The sequence below is a fragment of the Pseudophryne corroboree genome, chromosome 12, assembly GCF_028390025.1.
Source record: "Pseudophryne corroboree isolate aPseCor3 chromosome 12, aPseCor3.hap2, whole genome shotgun sequence".
Lineage (NCBI taxonomy): Eukaryota > Metazoa > Chordata > Amphibia > Anura > Myobatrachidae > Pseudophryne > Pseudophryne corroboree.
The window spans coordinates 107,665,204-107,687,663 of NC_086455.1; the positions used below are offsets into that span (position 1 = coordinate 107,665,204).

The window sequence follows — 22,460 nt, forward strand, 5'->3', positions numbered from 1 at the left end:
CATACTGGCCAAGGAGGGCTTGGTAACCAGATCTTCAGGAGTTGCTCATAGAAGATCCTCAGCCTCTTCCTCCTCGAGAGGACCTACTACAGCAGGGGCCATGTGTGTATCAAGACTTACCGCAGCTACGTTTGACATGGCTGTTGAGCGTCGGATCCTAGCCCGAAAGGGTATTCCCAAGGAAGTCATCCCCACTCTTATTCAGGCCAGGAAAGGAGTAATGTCTAAACATTACCACCGTATTTGGAGAAAATATGTGTCTTGGTGTGAATCCAAGAAGGCTCCTACGGAAGAGTTTGAGTTGGGACGTTTTCTCCATTTTCTGCAGGCTGGTGTGGATGCGGGCCTTAGATTGGGGTCAATCAAGGTCCAGATTTCGGCCTTATCAGTTTTCTTTCAAAAACAATTGGCCTCCTTTCCAGAAGTTCAGACATTCGTGAAAAGGGTTCTGCACATCCAGCCTCCATTTGGGCCTCCAGTGGCAGCATGGGACCTTAATATGGTGTTGCAGTTCCTTCAACCTGGTTGGTTTGAGCCTCTACAAGAAATAGAGTTGAAGTTTCTCACTTGGAAAGTGGTGATGCTTTTGGCGTTGGCATCCGCAAGGCGGGTGTCTGAATTGGGGGCTTTGTCTCACAAGAGCCCTTACCTGATCTTCCATGAAGATAGGGCAGAGTTGAGAACTCGTCAACATTTTCTTCCAAAAGTGGTTTCCTCTTTCCACATAAACCAACCTATTGTGGTGCTAGTTGCTGCTGACACGTTCAAAGTCTCTAGATGTGGTAGACCTTTGAAGATTTATGTCGCTAAAACAGCTTGAATACGGAAAACAGAGGTTTTGTTTGTCCTGTATGCTCCCAACAAGATTGGGTGTCCTGCTTCCAAGCGCTGAATCAGAGGTACGATTCAGCACGCTCATTCTACGGCTGGATTGCTGTTACCGATGTCGGTGAAGGCCCATTCTACTAGGAAGGTGGGCTCCTCCTGGGCGGCTGCCTGGGGGGTCTCGGCATTCCAACTTTGCCGAGCAGCTACTTGATCAGGGTAAAACACATTTGCAAAATTCTACAAGTTTGACACCTTGGCCGATGAGGACCTAAAGTTTGGTCAATCGGTGCTGCAGGGTCATCCGCACTTTCCCGCCCGCACTGGAGCTTTGGTATAAACCCCATGGTCTTGATGTCGTCCCCAGCATCCTCTAGGACGTATGAGAAAATAGGATTTTGATAACCTACCGGTAAATCCTTTTCTCCTAGTCCGTAGAGGATGCTGGGCGCCCGTCCCAGTGCGTACTTTACCTGCAGTTTAGTTATTACAGTTACTCAAGTTGTGTTATCTTGGTTTCAGCATGTTGCTGCAATTAGTTCATGCCTGTTGGCGTGTGTTATGTTGAATGCCATGTGTGCGGCATGGTTGAGGGTGTGAGTTGGTAGATATCTCACCACTAGTTAAGTAATTCCTTTCCTCGAAATGTCAGTCTCCCTGGGCACAGTTCCTACAACTGAGGTCTGGAGGAGGGGCATAGAGGGAGGAGCCAGTTCACACCCAATGAAAAGTCTTGAGTGCCCATGTCTCCTGCGGATCCCGTCTATACCCCATGGTCTTGATGTCGTCCCCAGCATCCTCTACGGACTAGGAGAAAAGGATTTACCAGTAGGTTATCAAAATCCTATTTTTGCCAATCCAGTCACTTCACTAACGTGCTGGTCAAGTTTAAGATGTTTCAGTTGCCCTAATTATTAAGGCTCCTCCTCAAATGATAGCTTAACTTAAAACTGCCTTTCCCCGTACCTTCTAAATTGAAATACCTTGGGGGGTTGTCCTCACTAGAGACCTTGGTCACAATGTGATGCTAATTTTTTTCCCCTCTTGGCCAAAATATGTTTAGAATTATTGTCTTGGAGAGCTAGACCCTTCATGTGGTTTGGGAGGCTGGGTATGCTAAAAATGAATTCTGTCCCTAAGATTTTGTATCTTCTGCATACCTTACCCATTAAGATACCCTTACGATGGTTTCTAGTTCAGGCTCTTATTAGAGACTTTAGAGGGGTGGGCTTGTCTAAAGCTAGACCTGATGTACAGGCAGATACATAGAGGGGGTCTTCTACTTCCCAATATTCAGGGCTATTGCCACGCCTCCTTAATAGAATGCTGGAATGGTCTAGAGTGGATATAGCTAAACAATGGGTGAAGATTGAATGGCTATCTCTATATCCCAGTGGCTCCCCACCCTTCCCAGTACCTCCCACCCTACCGTTGGACCCTACTGATGTCTTGTTGTAGGTCCCTTCAAAATAAGCATTCCATCTCCTCAATGGTCTCCTCTTTTATGTCAATTTCATCAAACAATCGCTTGCCTCCCAGGATGGACCTTAGAGCTTTTTGTCATTGGTTAGATGTGGATCTCTGCCGGGATGGACAACTCATGAGTTGAAACACAATAGCACCCTTTTACCGATATATGGGACAAATGGATTTTACTCCAAGGGGTATATTGGCGTTATCTACAGGTTCACCATTTCCTCCAATCTCTTGGATCCTCTGGTGCCTTACACGCTGCTCTGCCTTTTGAGCTCCTTGGTGCTAGCATCTCTCCCCCTTCTCATGTGATTTCCCTGATATATAACCTTCTTTTTGGAGGATTTGAGTTTACTTCTGCCTCATGGGACTAGGGAAGTAAGTGGAGGAAGCTAACTGGGTTAAAATATTTTGTTTAGCTCATGCTTGCTCTTCTAACGTTGTTATTTGATAGACCCAGTTCAAATAAACATATCCTTGTTATAGGTGTCCAGATGCTCTATCTAAGATAAAGATTGCAGTGCCCCACACACGTGCTGACATTGCTCAAGCGCACCTGGCACCGAGTTTCACATACTGTATGGTGGCAGTGTTCTAGCCTTCAGCCATCTTGGGTAGAAGTCCTTAAGCTTTCTGCTATTGTTATAGGGGAAATGGTTCCGTCAGATCCATTGTTCTGTTTTTTTTCACCTGTCCTCTAGACTTGTCCCGAAATATAAAAGAATCTCTGTTGTGCTATTTGAATAACGCTGCTACTCTAAGTCAGTTATCCCAGTACAGTGGCGCTCCTTCTCCCTTCCAATGGTTCTGGAATGGTTTAGTAAAACTTATTCTTTATGGAAATGGACAACATACTGAGTTCTTTCAGAGCTGGTGCAAGGTTTCAAGACACCCTAGGGAAAGCTACACAATACGCCCCTACTCCCCCCAATACCATCTGCCCCGCCACTCACATACATAATTGACTTCTTTCAATATTATATTCATTTTTAGATTTACGAACATAAATATACAAATAATAACACTATAAAAAGTAATAACAATAACACTGTCTGTAGGACCACCATATAATACTAAGAGCATTTTAATGACCACCAGACAATACAAAGAGCATTTTGGTGACCATCAAAAAATACGCAGAACATTTTAGTTACTGCCAGACAATACAGAGAGCATTTTTAATGGCCGCCAGACAATACGAAGAGCATTTTAGTGACCACCAGACAATACGAAAAGGCATTTTAGTGACCACCAGACAATACGAAAGAGCATTTTAGTGACAGCTAGACAATATGAGCATTGTAGTGACCACCAGAGAATACGGAAAGCAGTTAAGTAAACACCAGACAATACGGAGAGCATTACTGTGACCGACATACAATATAGACAGCATTTTAGTGACTGCCCCACAATACTGAATATATAAAAATGCACATAATTCTCAGAGTAAGGGGCAATCTATAAAACATCCCTGAATTGTGACAGGAGAGGTAATGCCCTATATGCCATTAGTGATCCTAAATATATAACATGGTGATGACATAGATTAGTTGGCCACTGGTTACTACTACTTGGGCCTCATGAACACTTATCTCTCTTGCAATAATTCATCTCACAAAAGATAGCGTGCAGACTCTTAGGGGTCGAATCAATTGTTTTGGGCGTCTAAAAATCCCGTCTAAACGGGACTCTTAACATAGTAACATAGTATCTGAGGTTGAAAAAAAGACAATTGTCCATCGAGTTCAACCTATTTGTGGTCTCCTATGCATGATGATTTGACTAAAATTTCTGACTGATGCTGCTGTCAGCCGTTGCATTTTATCCCTATTTATAGTAACTATAATGCATGACTATGCACCATACCCCTGGATATCCTTATCCATTAGGAATTTATCTAACCCATTCTTAAAGGTGTTGACAGATTCCGCCATTACAACTCCCTCGGGCAGGGAATTCCAAACACGTATTGTCCTTACCGTGAAAAAGCCTTTACGCCGTATTGTGCGGAATCTCCAATCCTCTAACCTGAGCGAGTGTCCATGAGTCCTCTGTGTTGATCTAACCAAAAACAGGTCCTGCGCAAGCTCTGTGTATTGTCCCCTTATATATTTGTAGATGTTGATCATATCCCCTCTTAGTCTCCGCTTTTCGAATGTAAACATGCCTAGTCTTTCAAGCCTTTCCTTGTATTCCATCGTCTCCATGCCCTTAATTAGTTTGGTCGCCCTCCTCTGTACCTTTTCTAGCTCCAGGATATCCTTTTTGTAGTACAGTGCCCAGAATTGTACACCGTATTCAAGGTGTGGCCTCACTAGTGATTTATATAACGGGAGTATAATACTCTCGTCCCTAGCATCAATACCCCGTTTTATGCATGCTAATATCTTATTAGCCTTCTTTACTGCAGTCCTACTTTGGGTACTACTGCTTAGCTTGCTATCTATGAGGACACCTAAGTCCTTTTCCAGTACAGAATCCCCTAATTTTACCCCATTTAGTAGGTAGGTGTAATTTTTGTTCTTGTTACCACAGTGCATTACCTTACACTTGTCTGTGTTGAAGCGCATTCTCCATTTGGCTGCCCATGCTTCTAATTTAACTAAGTCGTTCTGAAGAGACTCGGCATCCTCCTCTGTATTTATAGCCTTACACAATTTGGTATCATCTGCAAAAATTAACACCATGCTCTCTAGACCTTCTGTTAGGTCGTTAATGAAAATATTGAACAATAGCGGTCCTAATACTGAGCCTTGCGGCACACAACTTAGCACTTCAGTCCAAGTTGAAAAAGATCCATTAACCACAACGCGCTGCTCCCTATTATCTAACCAGTTTTTGACCCAAGTGCATATTGTGCTTCCTAGCCCTGATTCTTGTAGCTTGTAGATAAGTCTCATGTGTGGTACAGTATCGAACGCTTTGGCAAAGTCCAAACAATTGTCACTCTTCAATTGTGTTTGGGCACCCATGCACTGCGCACATGTCGCACCAAATAGACCAGGTTGAGCCGCCTAAACGCATCTAAACTCCCTGCTGTGGGCGTCCAAAGTGCTGACTTGACAAATTTTTTCTCGCACTTCAGGAGGCAGCGAGGAAAAAATGTCAGACCCGCGGCTCCTGGGCGTCTAAATGGAGCAACAATTGAATTCCCCCCCACTCCCCCCACCGGTGTAAGCCGTAAGGAAGAACAATTGAATCGGCCCCGATGTGATGTACAGACTTAATGATCCCCCCCCCCACCCTTTAAATATTTCCCGCTCTCACCCCCATCCTTTATACAGAATATTAAATGAAGCTCTCACCCCCACACTATAAAAAATATTGAATGATTTTCTCCACCTATACTGATCTCTAAGCTGGCTTGCAGGTCTCAGCATGGTCAAGCAGATTCAGAATCCAACTCCAGTCTCCCAAGTCCCGGACCTCGACTCCTTCTTGGGGGATGAAATGTTATGATGTCTCATACCCCTGTGCAGTAGCCAGAGGAGGGGAACAAGCAGGGCTGTGGGTATATACAAGAAGGTGCAGGAGTTGGAGATGAATCTACTACTTATATATATATATATATATATAAAACAACTACTTAACTCTGGCACTCCAGAAGTCCCACAGGACCAGCTTGCTCAGGTGCCTTCCCCCGGGGGGGTCACTCCAGTACACGAACAGGAACAAACGAGGCGGCACTCAAAGACTTGAAAAATGCATCAAACGTGTATTAGTGCTATCAACATTTCGGGGACCACCTCCCCTTCATCGTGCCGCCTCGTTTGTTCCTTTTTATTTATATATATATATATATATATATATATATATAGTCTAAGTTGGAGAAGTGAAAAGAGAAATTTTTTTAGCAAAAGTAATTTTTATAAATTATCTGAAAATTGGCATGTGCATATGTATTCACCCCCTTTGCTATGAAGCCCCTCAAAAGTTCTGGTGCAAGCTCTTCCACATGTGTTTTCTTTTTCTTTCATTTTTATTATTTTCCAGCATTATGTGGGTTCAATGGTGCCGAAAGAGGGGTGGTGGGGGTGTACAGATTACCCAGGCCCAGACATGCCAGGTGGCCCCGGCCAGAGCACACCAATAACCATTGGGGGGGGGGAATTTTTATTATAAATCAGTGAACATGCAAGCGGTGGGTTGTATGTGTGTCACCTGACTGTTAGTCCCTTGTCGTGGACGTCACTCACAGCCACTTCCAGCAACGCACAGCTGCTAGGATCTCGCAAGATGATTACATCATCATCATCATCTCGAGAGAGAGAGAGAGTCAATCTCTGCAGCTGGCTCTGGATGGTCCCTTCAGAATCAGCAGGCTTCAGGTGGCGGGCAGGGACTGGGAGGGGCAGGCATGCAGCTGGCTAGGCGTGGCCCTTGGGTTTAAGAAGTGGTGCAGCTCAGGTGTAAGAATCGGCAGCAGGGCGGGTCACCTCGTCAGGAGCTAGCTTGTGAGACAGACACGGCACTGTGGTGCTGCAGGCAGCTGCTAACAATTTATAAATTCTATATTAATATTCTACAATACGGGTGTGGTCATAGGGTTGACCACACTTAGGTCAACAGTCATTAGGTCGACCACTATTGGTCGACAGTGACTAGGTCTACACCTGAAATAGGTCAACATGGGCATTAGGTTGACATGAACTAGGTCGACATGGGAAAAGGTCGACATGAGTTTTTTGGGGGTTTTTTAAATGGTGTTTTCATTGTAAAGTGACGGGAGCCCCAGTTAGAGCACCATATCCCCTCGCATGGCGAGTGAACTTCGGGCAAGGTTACCATTCCCAATTGTAGTAAAGTATGAAAAAGTTGAAAAAATGGAGAAAAATTGTAGTAAAGTATGAAAAAGTTGAAAAAATGGGGAAAAATTGGAAAAACTCATGTCGACCTTTTTCCATGTCGACCTGTAGACCATGTTGACCTAATGTGTGTCGACCAATAGTGATCGACCTAATAACTGTCAACCTAAGTGTGGTCGACCTAAAGGCCGGATACCCTATAATACATGCATCCATACATTACCATTAGTATTAGATACTGTAGATATATATTTCTATGTACAGTAGATATATGGGTTGGGTTTGTGTGACCGGTGGTTGGGAGCCGTCAACCGACGCCAGAATCCCGGCTGTGAGATGGCCGGTGGGGGGTGCGAGTTCAACAAAGCACCTTGTGGGCTCTCTGTGCTCGCCACAGGTTCTATACCCACTCTATGGGAATGCCGACTTGCGGGCTATTGAGCGTTCGGGATCCCGGCGTCAGTATTGTGACCAATAACCGCATCCCAGATAGATATATATATAACAATGCACAACGGGCGGCACTCACGGCTTTAGCAAGAAACACAGGAATCCACCTGAGCGTGTCAACGTTTCAAAGTTTATAATCAAACTTTTTGTCCTGACGAAAAAGTTTGATTATAAACTTTGAAACGTTGACACGCTCAGGTGGATTCCTGTGTTTCTTTCTAAAGCCGTGAGTGCCGCCCGTTGTGCATTGTTATATTATTGAGGATTTCTCCTTCAAATGGAGGGCACCGGCTATTTGTAAAATATACTTTGTTCCAAATAAGGAGTGCTGCTGACCGGTCTTTTTTATTTATTTATTTTATATATATATACACATTGCGGTCCCCTGAGGAAGGAGACATGGAACAGTTGCAAAATGCTGAAATGCTTTAGCAAGGAGGGTTCAGAGCACAGCTCCCCGCACTGACATACCTCCCAACTTTATGGCCCGGTAAGTAGGGACATCTGTGCGCACGTCTGCTTGAAAAGGGGTGTGGCCTATGGAAAAGGGGGCATGGCTTCACGGGGCGATTGCGAGCCACGCCCCCATTTACATCACTGAGGGGGCATGCCCAGCGCTCTGTGAGCTGCTGGCATGCCCCCTCTCCTTCTGTCTCCACTGTCTTCACCGCTTCTCTGCTTAGAGAGCAGGAGCCTCCCAACTGCCTTCCCCCCCCAACCATGGGACACTGAGACCCGCGGGCGGGACAGCGGGACAGTCCCAAAAGAAAACCAGGACAGTTGGGAGGTATGCATTGATTGTGACATGCTGCAAGTATATGATGTTTACCATGAGTCATGTTTATGACTATATCCATGCTGCTCATTGGCGTTTCTATAATGGGTGCGGTGCACACGGGCCCACACCGCACCCATTTTAATACTTACCTTTCCGGAGTCCAGCGCTGGGAGCAGCGCTCGCGGCGGAAATCACTGCCAAAATGGCCGCAGCGCATGCGCAATAGCCAAATTGGTCTCCGGATCATGGTGGGCGCCATGTTTCCGGAGACCTGCGCATGCGCAGTAGGCTCTGGCACAATGCCGGAGTCTACAGCGCCGTACAGAGGAGGGGGCCCACAAGGAGGTGCACACGCGCCACCTCCTCTGTAGAAACGCCCCTGATGCTGCTATATGTTTATGCTGCTAACAGGATAAGTGTTTGGCTATTTGGAAAGGTGTGCTGCTTAATCCCTGCAAGCTCCAGTAAGTGGATTGTTTGGATTTTTACATATCAATTATGGCTGACCCTGCACCCACAGTGAACTTTTTTTTTTTTAAAACATCCATGTGTGCGAGCTTTATTGAACTATATATAAATATTTATCTATCTACCTCTATATGATCAAACCCAAAGGGGTGCAGCCATGTCCCCAACATACTGTGGCCACACCTGCTCGGGGGGGGGGAAGGGGATCCGGGAAGTTGTCCTGGCAGCCATGCGTGGATTTACTTATATTGTAGTTTTGATTTTTAGTGTGATTGTTGTGTTCATCACTGTTATTACCATGTCATGTTCTCCTCATTTCCCATTTGCTTCTGTAACATGTGATAAGCATCTCTCTATATTTTTCCTTTTTGTTTACCCTAAAGGGGGGTACACACTGAGAGATGTTTGCTTCATTTATAAGCAATCTGACAAGATTGCTTAGAAATTAAGCACACATCGCTCCGTGTGTAGGGGTGTCGGCGTCAGTGATGTGCGGCCCCGCGTGCCGCTATAGCTGGCTCTAGATTTGGCAGCATGGCCAGATCTAGTCACATTGCTTACTTCACCGCTGGGTGAAGTGAACGTTTTTTCCCCCTCGCTCAGCACACATCTCTGGGAGAAATCTCTACGTGTGTACCCCCCTTAACACTGTAAACCAATACCAAGATATTTTGCACTAAATAATAATAATAATAATAATAGATAGATAGATACTTCTATCGCTAAATAATATCTGTAGTGAATCAAGTTTTTGCTTAAGGAATGTATCTGTGTTTTCTTTTATTATTGTGGCCTCAAAAAATACATTTTGTAGCGATGTCTGATGTTCCCGGTAGCAGCCTGCTAGCAATGCTTCTTTTCCAAAATTCCAGAGTGGGAAGGGCAGGCCACAGGAGCACCACAACTCTGTGCAATTACTATGGCTACACATTCCTCCTATCATCCATTGCAATTTAGCAAGCATTATTGAAGCAGCAAACAGCGTGCCTGACTCAGGTCTGGTTGTTATACCAGAAAAGATGCAGTGTTCTGATGTCCAGTACATTGTGCATGCGCAAGACCTGTACTGTGCATGGGCAACGCGGCTGCAGACGTCAGGTGATTGACAGCCTGGTAAAAAACAAAGAAGCGCTGTCATTGAAAGTATTATACAATTTATTAAAAATATATATATATGATAATCACAAAAATAAAACCTGGTATCCTGTAATTTGATAACACAGCATATATAGTATAGCAAGCATCAATACTTTAAATCATTATACAATATTTAGAATAAATAAAACCAAACACTGAGGCAGGAGAATTATAACAAAACAATTATTAAAATTTAAATACATAAATATACCTGTGGATGTCTCATAGCCAAATAATTGTTATAATTCTCCTGCCTCACTGTTTGGTTTTATTTATTCTAAATATTGTATAATGATTTAAATGGCGAGGTATAAAAACCTTTTATTATTTATATTTCCCTAGATTATCTTGCTATATGAATAGAAGCTTGCAAACACTCATTATATCAGTTTTTAATTGCTTAATTGTTTATAGACAGCTGTATCAATGATTAGTGAGGCTAGGAGTATAAAAATGCCCAAGGATCTGGAGGCGGTACTTCTGATGAAACAGCCCCAGGATTGAGGCTGAGAAACGCGTCAAGCATTCCTCCCAGTATCCTGTCTGGTATCCTGCTTCTCTCCACCACCAGAGACTACAAGCACGTCTTCGAACGGCTCCAGCTACAGGCACGTCTCTGACGGCTCCCGCTATATCACTGCAGTGAGCGGTTCCGAGCGTTCAGTTCACCAATACATTCTGCTTTATTTCATCCCTTCGGTGCCGCAGTCAAGCGGCGTGGGCAGCCGGCGCCCAACATTTTCAAAGGAAATACCGAATAATTGCAATCAGCAGAGGCTGGGGTAAGCACAATACGAGACTGTCAAAATAGCGTTCCATGCTTAAATGTCATTGTGCTGTGCACGGAATTGTGCTAATTAAAATCACCCGTAAAAAGCCTTTTCTAAAATACGGAATAAGTATTGGGAGCAGATATTATAAAGTGGACAAAACAAAGGTGAACTGTTTATATTCACACCACGGATGGACTTTTAAATCCATAAAATCATCTTATGAGCCTATACGTCTAATTAACCCACATGTGGAGCTCCCAGCAAGGAGCCTTTTTTTAATTACAAGTGCTATATTACCATCTGAAGCACAGGTGGTTATATCGTTTTAGGGGATTTTGTTAATATGTCCATCATTTGCTGCTACTAATAAGTATTGATGCTTGCTATACTATATATGCTGTGTTATCAAATTACAGGATACCAGGTTTTATTTTTGTGATTATCATATATATATATTTTTAATAAATTGTATAATACTTTCAATGACAGCGCTTCTTTGTTTTTTACCCTTGTCCATGATTTTTTGAGGTTCATCACCTCAAATTGAGAAGCTGCAGTCAATGTAAAGTATAGTTGTCTCATAGCCAATTTTACTAGCGCTCACTTGTTTTATTTTTTTTTGATTGACAGCCTGTATCACTTTGGCCATTAGTAGGGGGTGACGATGGTCTGTCAAGCCAGGGTATTCTGGCCTCAGTGACGGAGCTATGGCAGCCTGTCTGTGTATCCTCAGGGTTACTCAGGCGGCCGATGGGTGTCACAGAGTGATCCTTGGATGCAGCAGTGGAAAAGATAATGTATGCAGGAGGAGTCTTCTAATACCAGATGCATCCTGCTGCATTACTAATATATATGTAAACATCACTGCTTCTTCCTTGCACTGCTGCATCCAAGGAGCAGCTATGCTTAATACAACTGCACCTTAATCAGGCACTATATCTATTTATCCCATGTGACAGATTTATCAAGTTGTATAAAGCACTTAAATACTAAGCGCTAACAATTGCAGAGAAGCTAACACAAAATACAATTAGAAATGGAAGGGACAGCTGCCCTGTAATAAGGCTGCATAATGGTGCCCAGTCTGACTAACAACAGTACTAATACCCCTTTTCCACTAGCTCTAAAAACACACGGGTAAATGCGTGGGGGCGCGCATTTACCCGTGTTTTTTCCTAGTGGAAACGCCCCCCCCCCCCCCCCCCTGCAAATTCCCGGATCAAGTGATCTGGGCAGCTTACCGGGTTGAACACGTGTTCAACCCGGTAAGCTGTGTAGTGTAAATGGAAGCCGTGTCGCTTCCTTTCACAGTGTATGGAAGGGCGGCGCTGGGAGATCATGTGACCTCCCAGCGCCGCCCTTGCCGCGTCAGGAGCAGCGTCACCAACCTGGCAATATACCGGGTTGGTGAGCTAGTGTAGAAGTGGGCTGTAGCACGGGTCGCAGCCGTGTCAGGCTACCGGCTGCGACCTGTGCTACAAGTGGAAAAGGGGTATCAGCTACAGTGTGACAGGCTTTGCTGAGTCTTCTATACTAAAGCTCTCATGTACCAGGTCCTATTGTCAGAAAAATGTTCTTTTGGGTATTGATGTGTAATGGAAGTGAAATAAGCAGCATAATGTGTTTATTAGTTGGCAAATTAATATTAATTTATTTTGTTATGTATGGTTTAGTTTTCAGATCCAAAGAAATAAGTCTGATCCATCCAGTTACAAGAGTTTAGGAGACTGCTTCAAGAAGATCTATCGCTCTGAAAGGTAATGTGTTCAGTCTCACCAGTTCTAGAACAGAAAATGTAAAACCAAACAGTTGTAACTACCTGGGGAACAGCCTACTTTTGTAGCACCAATGGTTTCAGGATACGAGTCACATGCAATGCCGATGTTCACAGTGTATGCACAAAGATGCTGTTGCAATAGGGTCAAATGTCAGAAATGTTGTGGAAAAGTCATGGCATTCCTGGGAGGTGGCTAGTATTCAGTGTTGGACTGGGGCATGAAGGGCCCACCAGGGGAATGCAGACTTAGAAGCCCATGCTTAAGTGACGTGGCCAGTTATAACGGGATGAAACTAGCCCCCATAGAGGATTGGACAGCCATTATGGACCCTGTAACTGACCCTCTAACAGGTTAACAAGGTATAATTTGAGTGCACTGTCTGGAATCTGACTTTAGAGGAAAGGGGGTGGGGCCCACTAGGGATTTCTGTTGCATGTATTTGGGCCAGTCCAACTCTGCTACTAGTACGTGCAAAAATGGTCTGCTCAGTAAGTATGTTATGGGGGTGCCGTGGGTATATGAATGCAAGTGTCTGTAGGCATAGGAGGCTATGATCAGATGGAGAAACTGCACCTGCTATTGGTCTAGTGCAGCTGATGGTGACATCTAAGGATGCACAATCAGTATTACAGCGTGTACAAATGCTAAAAGTGGGCATCTTAGTCCTTGCCCATTCAGCTGAATGGATACCCACAAGGGAAGGAGTTTGTAGTGGTAGTTGCATAAAGTCGCAGATGGACAACCACCAATAGACGCTGCTGCTTGCGCTTTTGTGTGTAAAGCAGAATCAGGCTCAATGCCCCTCAAAACTATCACCGACATTCTATACAGTTTCCCCCACTGCAACTTCATAAACTTTTTGTGACATTGAAGCGTAATTTCACATGAGTTAAGTTTGGTGGTGGAACTGATCTTTTCGAACAGGTGTGAACAGGACTGGTGCTAAGGTGTTCGGCGCCCTCCTGCAAACTGTACATTATCTCCCTCCTACAAATACAGATGTGGCCACTCTCATCTCACCTGCAAGTAGCTGCATCATAAACTGCGTCCTGTTTGCGGAAGCGTACACACCATGCGACCCTATGGATCGCAGATGCATGCACACCCACGGGCATGCTTATTGCGATTAACGAGTTGTGTTTGCCGCAATTAGCCTTTAAACTGAAAAGGGTCACATCAGTATGCCTACGTGACATGTCTCTTTACAATGTTTCATAGTTTCAAATGTGAAAAGAGTCAGTGGGTGACAGAGAGAGGATGACAGGAGAAAGAGGGTGATGGGGAGAGGGTAACAAGAGACAGAGTGGATGGGGAAAGGGTGGGAGAGGCGGTGGAAGAAGGGCAGAGAGTGATGCTAGGGAGAGGCACTGGCCAGTGGATGACAAAGGGAGGAAGGTGACAATAAAAGGTTCAGGTTGACAAGCAGAGGGTGAAAACAGAGGATGATCTCACTGGGTGACAGGAGAGAGAGGTGATGGGGAAAGGGTGCAAATCAGTTGGCGACAGGGAGAGTGTAACAGCAGAGAGAGGTGACGGGGAGAGTTAGAGGGTGACATGGAGAGGGTGAGAGTCAGTGGGTGACAGGGAGAGTGTGACAGGAGAGAGAGGTGACGGGGAGAGGGTGAGAGGAGAGAGGTGACGGCTGGGGAGAGCCAGTGAGTGACAGGCAGTAGGAAACTGCATTAATATAAAAAAATAAATAAAAAAAAACAACACATTAATTTGCCACCCCCCTGCCCCAGCTGTTATGAGCTGTCACTGAACTTTGATAGTCATTGGTGCCTCTAAACGTGAAAAAGCTCTTTCTGCATGTTTTCATGATTAGCCTGTTTTATAAGAATTATTAAGGAATCCGACTGTGGTAAGTACCTGAGCCCTTATTATACTCAGTTTGTGACATTTAAAGGACTGATGTTTTAAAGGAAAGAAAAAAGGAAAAGTAATGAAATATCAATTACCTGATAAATAACATACTGTAATTAGCTTGAACCATAATAATACACTTTATTTATTTATGTACTTAGTCTGTTTTGTGTCTTTGTGTTGTGTGTGTTTGCATACCGGTATTAGGTTGTTAATATATATTTTCTTGAAGTATATTTTCTGCTTCCTGAAATAAACAAAATGAGAAAATTTTAATTGTATGGCCTCTTATTTTAGCCCTCCCTCCAACACAAACAAGCACATTGCTAATATACTACTCCCCCAGCACACAGCAATATACTCACCCACCCTCCCCAGCACACACTTATATACTTTCCCCCAGCACACACTAATACACCCCCCCCCCTCCTCAGCACTCACTAGTACAACCCTCCTCCCCAGCACACAGTAATATACCCCCAGCACACTAATATACCCCCCCAACACACTAATATATCCACCCCACCACCCCCTAATATACCCCCCCTCCTCAGCACATACTAATATGGTAGAGACTAGATCCCCCTCTGTTTCAGTAACTGAAGAGGAACTAGACTATTTAGTATGAGCCTTCTATTTCCTCTTCTGTTTATGTACGTTTTTACGGAAGGGGAACTAGACACTATCAAAGTGGAGACTAGATCCCCCTCTGTTTCAGTAACTGAAGAGGAACTAGATTATTTATTATAAACCCTCTATTTCCCCTTCTGTTTATGTAAATTTTTGTTCCCCGCTGTTCAGATAGATTATTTGTTTTTGTCTATGCACCAATGGACCCTCGCGGGCTCGCTTCGCTCGCCACGGTTCGGGCTCGGTGTCTCGCTCCGCTTCGCTCGCCACAGGTTACTATTCCAAATAGTTTGTGACATGTCTTATGGGAAAGGTCCTCTCCACGAAGGGAAACTAGATGCTACCCTGTTGAAAAACGGACCGTCACATGGCCTGGTCACATGGCCTGTGATGTCACCGGCTAACATTTACAGAAGGGGAACTAGACACTTCCATACTAATATACCCCCCCCCCCCTCCCATGCACACACTAATATACTCACCCCCCCCTCCCCAGCACACACTAATTTATACTCACCCCCCCCTCCCCAGCACACATTAATATACCACCACCCCTCCCCAGCACACACGAATATTTACAGCACACACTGATATACTCACCCCCACCCCCGCCTCCCCAGCACACACTAATATGCCACCACCCCTCCCCAGCCCACACTAATATTTACAGCACACACTGATATACTCACCCCCCCCACCCCCGCCTCCCCAGCACACACTGATATACCACCACCCCTCCCCAGCACACACTAATATTTACAGCACACACTAATATACCACTCCCCAGTGTGTCAGCTGCAGAATGTACCTGAATCTCTGCTCCTTGGTATGGGCTGGCTGGCTGCTAGACCTGCTGGGCTGCTGCTCCTCATGTCTGAATGATCCTCCAGTGTAGTCACATGTTGTGCACTACCTGACTTCCTGTTCCTGCCTAATCAGGAAGTAGGCTCAGCAGAACGTCGGGAGGTGGTTGCCCGGCTTTGCTATGAGCACAAATAAAAAAATAAAAGTGCCCAGGCCCAAAAAATGACACTGATGGGAGGGGAGAGAAGGGGTATAGGGGAGGGCAGCTGCTGAATACTGCTGTGTCTATAGTGGAAGGGGGGTGGGCCCGCATACTTGCCTACCTGACCCTCTCCATGAGGGAGAAAATGCTCTGTTCCTGGACTTTCCTGGTAATGTATGATTGCCATCACCTGTGGTGAGCTAGTTAATTGATAAGAAAGGTGTTTCACCACAGGTGATGGCAATCATACATTACCAGGAAAGTCCAGGAACAGAGCATTCTCTCCCTCATGGAGAGGGTCAGGTAGGCAAGTATGGGGTGGGGGCGACGCTGCTGCCTGTCTGTTATCTAGCTTGACAGGAGGTGCGGGGAGGAGCCGAGACTAGAGGGAAGGGTGAAGTGCCCTGATACGAGAACAGACTGAAGAGCTTCTGTTTATGCTGCCGGCGCCGCTGCTGCCTGTATTACAGTGTGACAGGCGTGGGCTGCGGCAGCCAGCAGCAAGGTGTAGCAGAGCAAGGAGAGCACCTCATGAGTCCGGCGCCTCCCTGCTTTGCAGACTTTGCTGAGTGGGTAGCATCGGCACTGCGTGTGAACCTCTGGTGGTATATTGGGCCTTCAGATCCGATAAGCAAGTTCTCACATAAGCACAAGAACAAAAACTGGCCTGGCGAAATTGTATATTAATTATTACCGCTCCTTGCCAATATCGCAAGGGAGGGAGGATATTAATGAATAGGCTCCTAAGTATTGCCCCACAGTTTAATGTGTTGCTTGAGTAGATATACAGTGGCAGACTCCCTCCTGACATACCTATATACATTTGGTTACCAGCTGTCACAAATACAAAGCTGCTTCCCTTACTTTGTCAGGAATGTGTGCTTTCAAAGAAAGAACTGACATTTTGGAGACAGTCACTCTTCTATGTTTCTGACGGAGCATGATGCCTGGCAAATATAATTATGCTTGTAAGGATGTATTTAGGAGAAGGAAGACTGCTCTAAGACTTTTTCATAATTCTTTTAAACTAATTTATTGTCTTTACCTCATTGCCCGATTTAGTATAATTAAAATGTATGTATATTGCACAACATTTAACATTTCTTTATCATCCACTAGGGGTCACTGGAGTACTCTTGGGATATGGACGGCTTCCACCGGAAGAAGGCACTGAATAAATTAATTTTTGAGACTACTCCTCCCCTCCATATCCTCGAGCACCTCAGTGTTTTTTCTGTGCTCGACACAGTTAGAAGGCATAGTGGAGCTCGTCCACGAAGTATTGGAATTTTTTTTTTAGTTCCTAAGTTTTTCTTCTTTTCAAGGATTTCCACGTCCTTTCCCCCCTTCTAACAGGCGTGGGTCAGGGACAGTGGAAGCGGCTGAGAACAGCCGTGAGTGTCGGACCTCTCTGTAAAGAGCTCCCTCACTCCACCTGCAGGCTGCCTGCAAAAAGCTGGACGGAGCTTGGATGAGAAGCCCCGTCATAGACTTTGGTCACGGTCCAGGTATGTTAGGGGCGGTCAGCTCTTGCTGCCGCTCCACTGTTGGGGATTGTATTGGGTACTCACCGCTGCCCGGAGCGCGTGTGCATGGGCCGCGTCACGGCTCCATGCGGCGCGCTCTCACTCTCCGCTCCCAGCATCTTAAATACCAGACCGCTGCTCCCCGGCGCCGCAGCAGCGCTGCCTGGCTACACAGACACTCCGCAAAATGTGTGTGGCGGGCGGGAGCGCGTGTGCATAGGCCGCTCCAGGGCTCTATGCAGCACGCTCGCTGCTTCCGCTATCCGCCCGCAGCAGCCGAGGAGTTCCCGCTGCCTGGGCCTACAGGTACAGGCCGCTCACACGGCCCTATGCAGACTTCCACAGGCCCCGACCCGGTGCTGTACACGGAGGTCGTGGGAGTGGGGGGGGGGAGACATTGGCAGTATTTGGCATGCTTAATATGTTAATGTTCTCCTGTCTGTTCCAGGTTTCCTTTATTACATCTCGGCTAAGAGTGGTACTAGGGGAATTTTGGGGTCAGTTTTCTTATTGCTGGCAGGCACTGCACTTGCCTGATATATACCAGGAACTTTGGTGTTATTACTGAGTCGTGCAGTCTGTCTGTGTGTAGTTTGTATTGTCTGTCTTTTATAATGAGTAAGACACCAGCAAAATCTAAGAAACATTTTTCATGTCATGTCTGTAAGAGTGTGTTGCCTGATGGATCCACCACATGTACAGCATGTGTTGTCAATACAGCCATAAATACGATTTCAGAAGTAAAACCACCATCTCTGGACCCTCCATGGGCTTTACTTGCAGATGTATTAGTTGGTTTACAATCAGAGCTGGCCGCCTCTCGTGAAGAAAGAGAGGCGGCAAGATCTGAGTTTAAAATGAGACCATTTGAGTTACCAGAGTCTCAATCTGGTCAGAGGCCCACCTTGAGTGGGAAAGATAAATTTCCTTTTCCTAATAATTCTCCAGTCTCTGGGATACTAGACCTCACTGAACAGGAGTATGAGGAGGGCGAAATAGGGCAACAGTCAGATAGTGACGATGTTGACAGCCCAGGTATTGACAATCTCATCAGAGCAGTACGTCAGTCGCTGGAGTTTACGGAAACTGAGGAGCCCCTGACGAATGATGAGGTAGTTTTTACTAAACGACAGAGATCTCCGATGTGTTTCCCTATTTCGGAATCTCTTAATAAAATGTTACTGGAATCACGGAAAAATCCGGATAAACGGTTTTCTATTCCTCGTAGATTTAAATCGAGTTACCCGTTTCCAGAGTCCATGACAGCTACTTGGGAGAACCCACCATTGGTGGATTCATCCGTATCCAAACTTACAAGGAAGTTAACCATACCAGTACCAACTGCTACTACGCTTAAAGACCCTGCAGATCGTAAAATAGAGGCTATGCTAAGGTCCATGTATACAGCAGCTGGAGTGCTGCTGAGACCTGGGTTGGTTGGCATTTGGGTTACTAAAGCTTTAATGGTATGGATAAAGGAGCTCAAGTCGGCTCTGCAAGATGACCATCTTATACTTCTCGCGGATCAAATCTGGGAAGCTGCTGAATATCTATGTACAGCTTCTACTGACGTCTGTCAGCTTACTTCTCGCCTGTCCTCATCGCTAGTCATAGTACGACGAGCACTTTGGCTGCGTTCTTGGCAGGCGGAGACGGAGGTTAAAAAAGGTATAGAGGCATTGCCTTATGATGGCGAGAAGCTTTTCGGTCCTGAATTGGACAAATGGATTTCTGAGGCTACTGGAGGAAAGTCTGTGTTTCTTCCATCGCCTACAACTATACCTAAACGGAAATATTCTGGTCCGGCGTTCAAATCCTTTAGAACTCAGCCCTTTCGTGGGCAGGGCACAGGAGCAGTCACGCCTGGTAGAAGAGGTCGGGGACGTAGTGCTCGACAATCCAATGCACGTCGTCAAGACACTAAGACCACTAACAAACCAGTGGCATGACGGGCTCCCAGCCCATCTCGGATCTCCAATTGTGGGAGCACGCCTGCAGAGCTTTCAGGGGGCGTGGCTGCAGACGTCCACAGATGGGTGGATCCGCAAGTTAGTATTAGAGGGTTACAAAATAGAGTTCGATTATCTTCCGACAGGAAGATTTTTCACGACAGGACTGCCTGTGTCGGACGACAAGAAAGCAGTTCTGCAGGTTGCCATTCAGTCTCTGCTGAATGCTGCAGTTGTAATTCCGGTCCCCGTGCAGGAACAGGGGCAGGGTTATTATTCCAGTCTGTTTCTGGTACCAAAACCAGATGGCTCAGTCAGGCCAATATTGAACCTAAAAGGTCTCAATCATTACGTCACTTACCACAGATTCAAGATGGAATCTCTCAGGTCAGTAATTGCAGGGTTAGAGCCGCAGGAATTCATGATTGCACTGGATCTCAAGGATGCGTACTTACACATTCCGATTTGGCCACCTCACCAGAGTTTCTTAAGGTTTGCGATAAGGCGAGACCATTACCAGTTTCAGGCTCTCCCGTTTGGCCTCTCATCAGCGCCTCGGGTATTCACCAAGGTAATGTCCGTGATGATAGCTCATCTCAGGTCCCTAGGGGTAATAATTGTTCCGTATTTGGACGATCTACTCATAAAGGCTCCGTCTCAACAATTGCTTCTCCAGCATGCTTTGCTAACGTACAATGTACTAGTTCAGCACGGTTGGATAGTCAGTTTAAAGAAATCACATCTAATTCCGTGTCAGCGACTTCAATTCCTAGGGATGATTCTCGATACAGTAAAACAAAAGGTTTACCTGCCACAACAGAAAGTACAGGTCATTCGTCATCTGGTGCAATTAGTGCTCAAGCCACGCACAGTCTCAGTACATTTGTGCATTCGCCTTTTAGGCACAATGGTGGCGGTTTTCGAAGCACTTCAGTTCGAAAGGTTTCACTCACGTCCGTTTCAACTGGAGGTGTTAGCGCAATGGTCGGGATCACATCTGCAGTTGCACCACAGGGTGAGATTGTCGCCACAAGTCAGGGTGTCTCTTCTCTGGTGGTTAAAAATACACAATCTATCTGCAGGGAGACGATTCGGCGTCGTGAATTGGATAATTCTGACAACAGACGCAAGTCTCAGAGGTTGGGGAGCTGTAGTTCAGAGTCATCGGCTCCAGGGCCTCTGGGCAAATCACGAAAGATCGCTATCCATAAATGTTCTGGAACTCAGGGCGATTTACAATGCTCTAAGACAAGCAGTGTACATGTTTCGTTTTCAGACTGTTCAGGTGCAGTCAGACAATGCGACGGCAGTCGCATACATAAACAAACAAGGAGGAACGAGAAGCCGCATGGCAATGCGGGAAGTAGCTCGGATCCTCAGATGGGCCGAATATCACCAGGTGATATTGTCGGCAGTGTTCATTCCGGGAGTGGACAACTGGGAGGCAGATTTTCTCAGTCGTCGGGATTTTCATCCAGGAGAGTGGGCATTAAATCCAGAAGTATTTCAGATGTTGATCCAGAAGTGGGGGTACCCTCAGGTGGATCTGATGGCATCCCGCCACAATCATCAGGTGTCACGATATATGTCCAGAACAAGAGATCCAGGGGCAGTGGCGGTGGATGCTCTCACAGCCACGTGGCCGTACAGCCTTGTGTATCTGTTTCCACCGTTTCCGCTGCTCCCGCTGTTGCTAAAACGGATCAAGAGAGGGTCCGTCACAGTCATACTAATAGCGCCTCATTGGCCTCGGAGGGCTTGGTTCTCGGATCTCCTCGGGTTACTCGCAGACGATCCGTGGCCACTCCCACTACGTCCGGACCTGTTACAACAGGGTCCGTTCCTTTACCCCGATTTAGCGCGGCTGCGTTTGACGGGGTGGCTGTTGAAAAGGCCATCTTAAGAAGAGAGGGCATTCCTGAGTCTGTTATACCAACCATGGTACGAGCTAGGAAGCCGGTTACGGCAGCTCATTATTACAGAATCTGGCGTACTTCTATAAGTTGGTGTGAAGCTCGGAAATTTCCGACATCTTTTAATTTATCCCGTCTTTTGTTATTTTTACAGATGGGGTTAGATGGAGGACTACGTCTTTCCACACTAAAGGTGCAGGTATCTGCGTTGTCAATTTTCTTTCAAAGGAAATTGGCCTCGTTGCCGTCATACGTTTTTACAGGGTGTAAAGAGGATACAGCCTCCTTTCATTCCACCTACAGCACCATGGGACTTGAATCTGGTTTTAGATTTCTTACAGTCCGATTACTTTGAACCTTTACGACAAGTGGATATTAAATTTCTCACTTGGAAAACGATTTTTCTTTTAGCCTTAGCTTCGGCTAGGCGTGTTTCAGATTTGGGTGCCTTGTCGTGCAAGTCACCGTATTTAGTTTTTCATGATGACAGAGCGGAACTTCGGACGAATCCCGCTTTTCTACCAAAGGTAGTGTCGTCTTTTCACATCAATCAACCAATAGTAGTTCCTGTGTTAACAGGAGATTCTGGAACGTTGGATGTGGTTCGCGCATTGCGCATCTATGTATCCCGAACGTCTACTGTGCGTAAAACGGATACGTTGTTTGTTCTCTATGATGCGGCTAAGAGGGGTTGGCCAGCCTCTAAGCAAACCTTATCCAGATGGATCAAACTGACCATACGTCAGGCTTACCTTTATGCTAGGTTACAGCCACCTACTTCAGTAACAGCTCATTCCACACGTTCTGTGGGAACGTCATGGGCAGCGAGTCGTGGGGCTTCTACGACACAGCTTTGCCGTGCGGCTACTTGGTCTTCAGTGCACACGTTTGTGCGCTTTTACAAGTTTGATACTTTCGCGGCATCAGCATCTAGCTTTGGCCGTTTAGTGTTACAAGTGCCAAACAGCTCTCCCACCACGGAGGAAACTTTGGTACATCCCAAGAGTACTCCAGTGACCCCTAGTGGATGATAAAGAAAATAGGATTTTGGTACTTACCAGGTAAATCCTTTTCTTTGAATCCATA

At 45.8% G+C, this 22,460-nt stretch overlaps 1 protein-coding gene across 3 annotated transcripts in view; it reads left to right on the top strand.

Annotated features, from left to right (window-relative positions):
• The window catches only part of SLC25A21 (solute carrier family 25 member 21), a 1,082,402-nt gene that overhangs the window by 620,037 nt on the left and 439,905 nt on the right, over positions 1–22,460 (top strand). For 2 of the 3 annotated variants that reach the window (XM_063947851.1, XM_063947850.1), the window contains exon 4: positions 12,383–12,466. In XM_063947851.1, the coding sequence (XP_063803921.1) occupies positions 12,383–12,466 (84 nt within the window). Of the gene's footprint in view, positions 1–7,943; positions 8,044–12,382; positions 12,467–22,460 lie in introns of all 3 variants that reach the window. The other variant, XM_063947852.1, reaches the window with a different exon arrangement.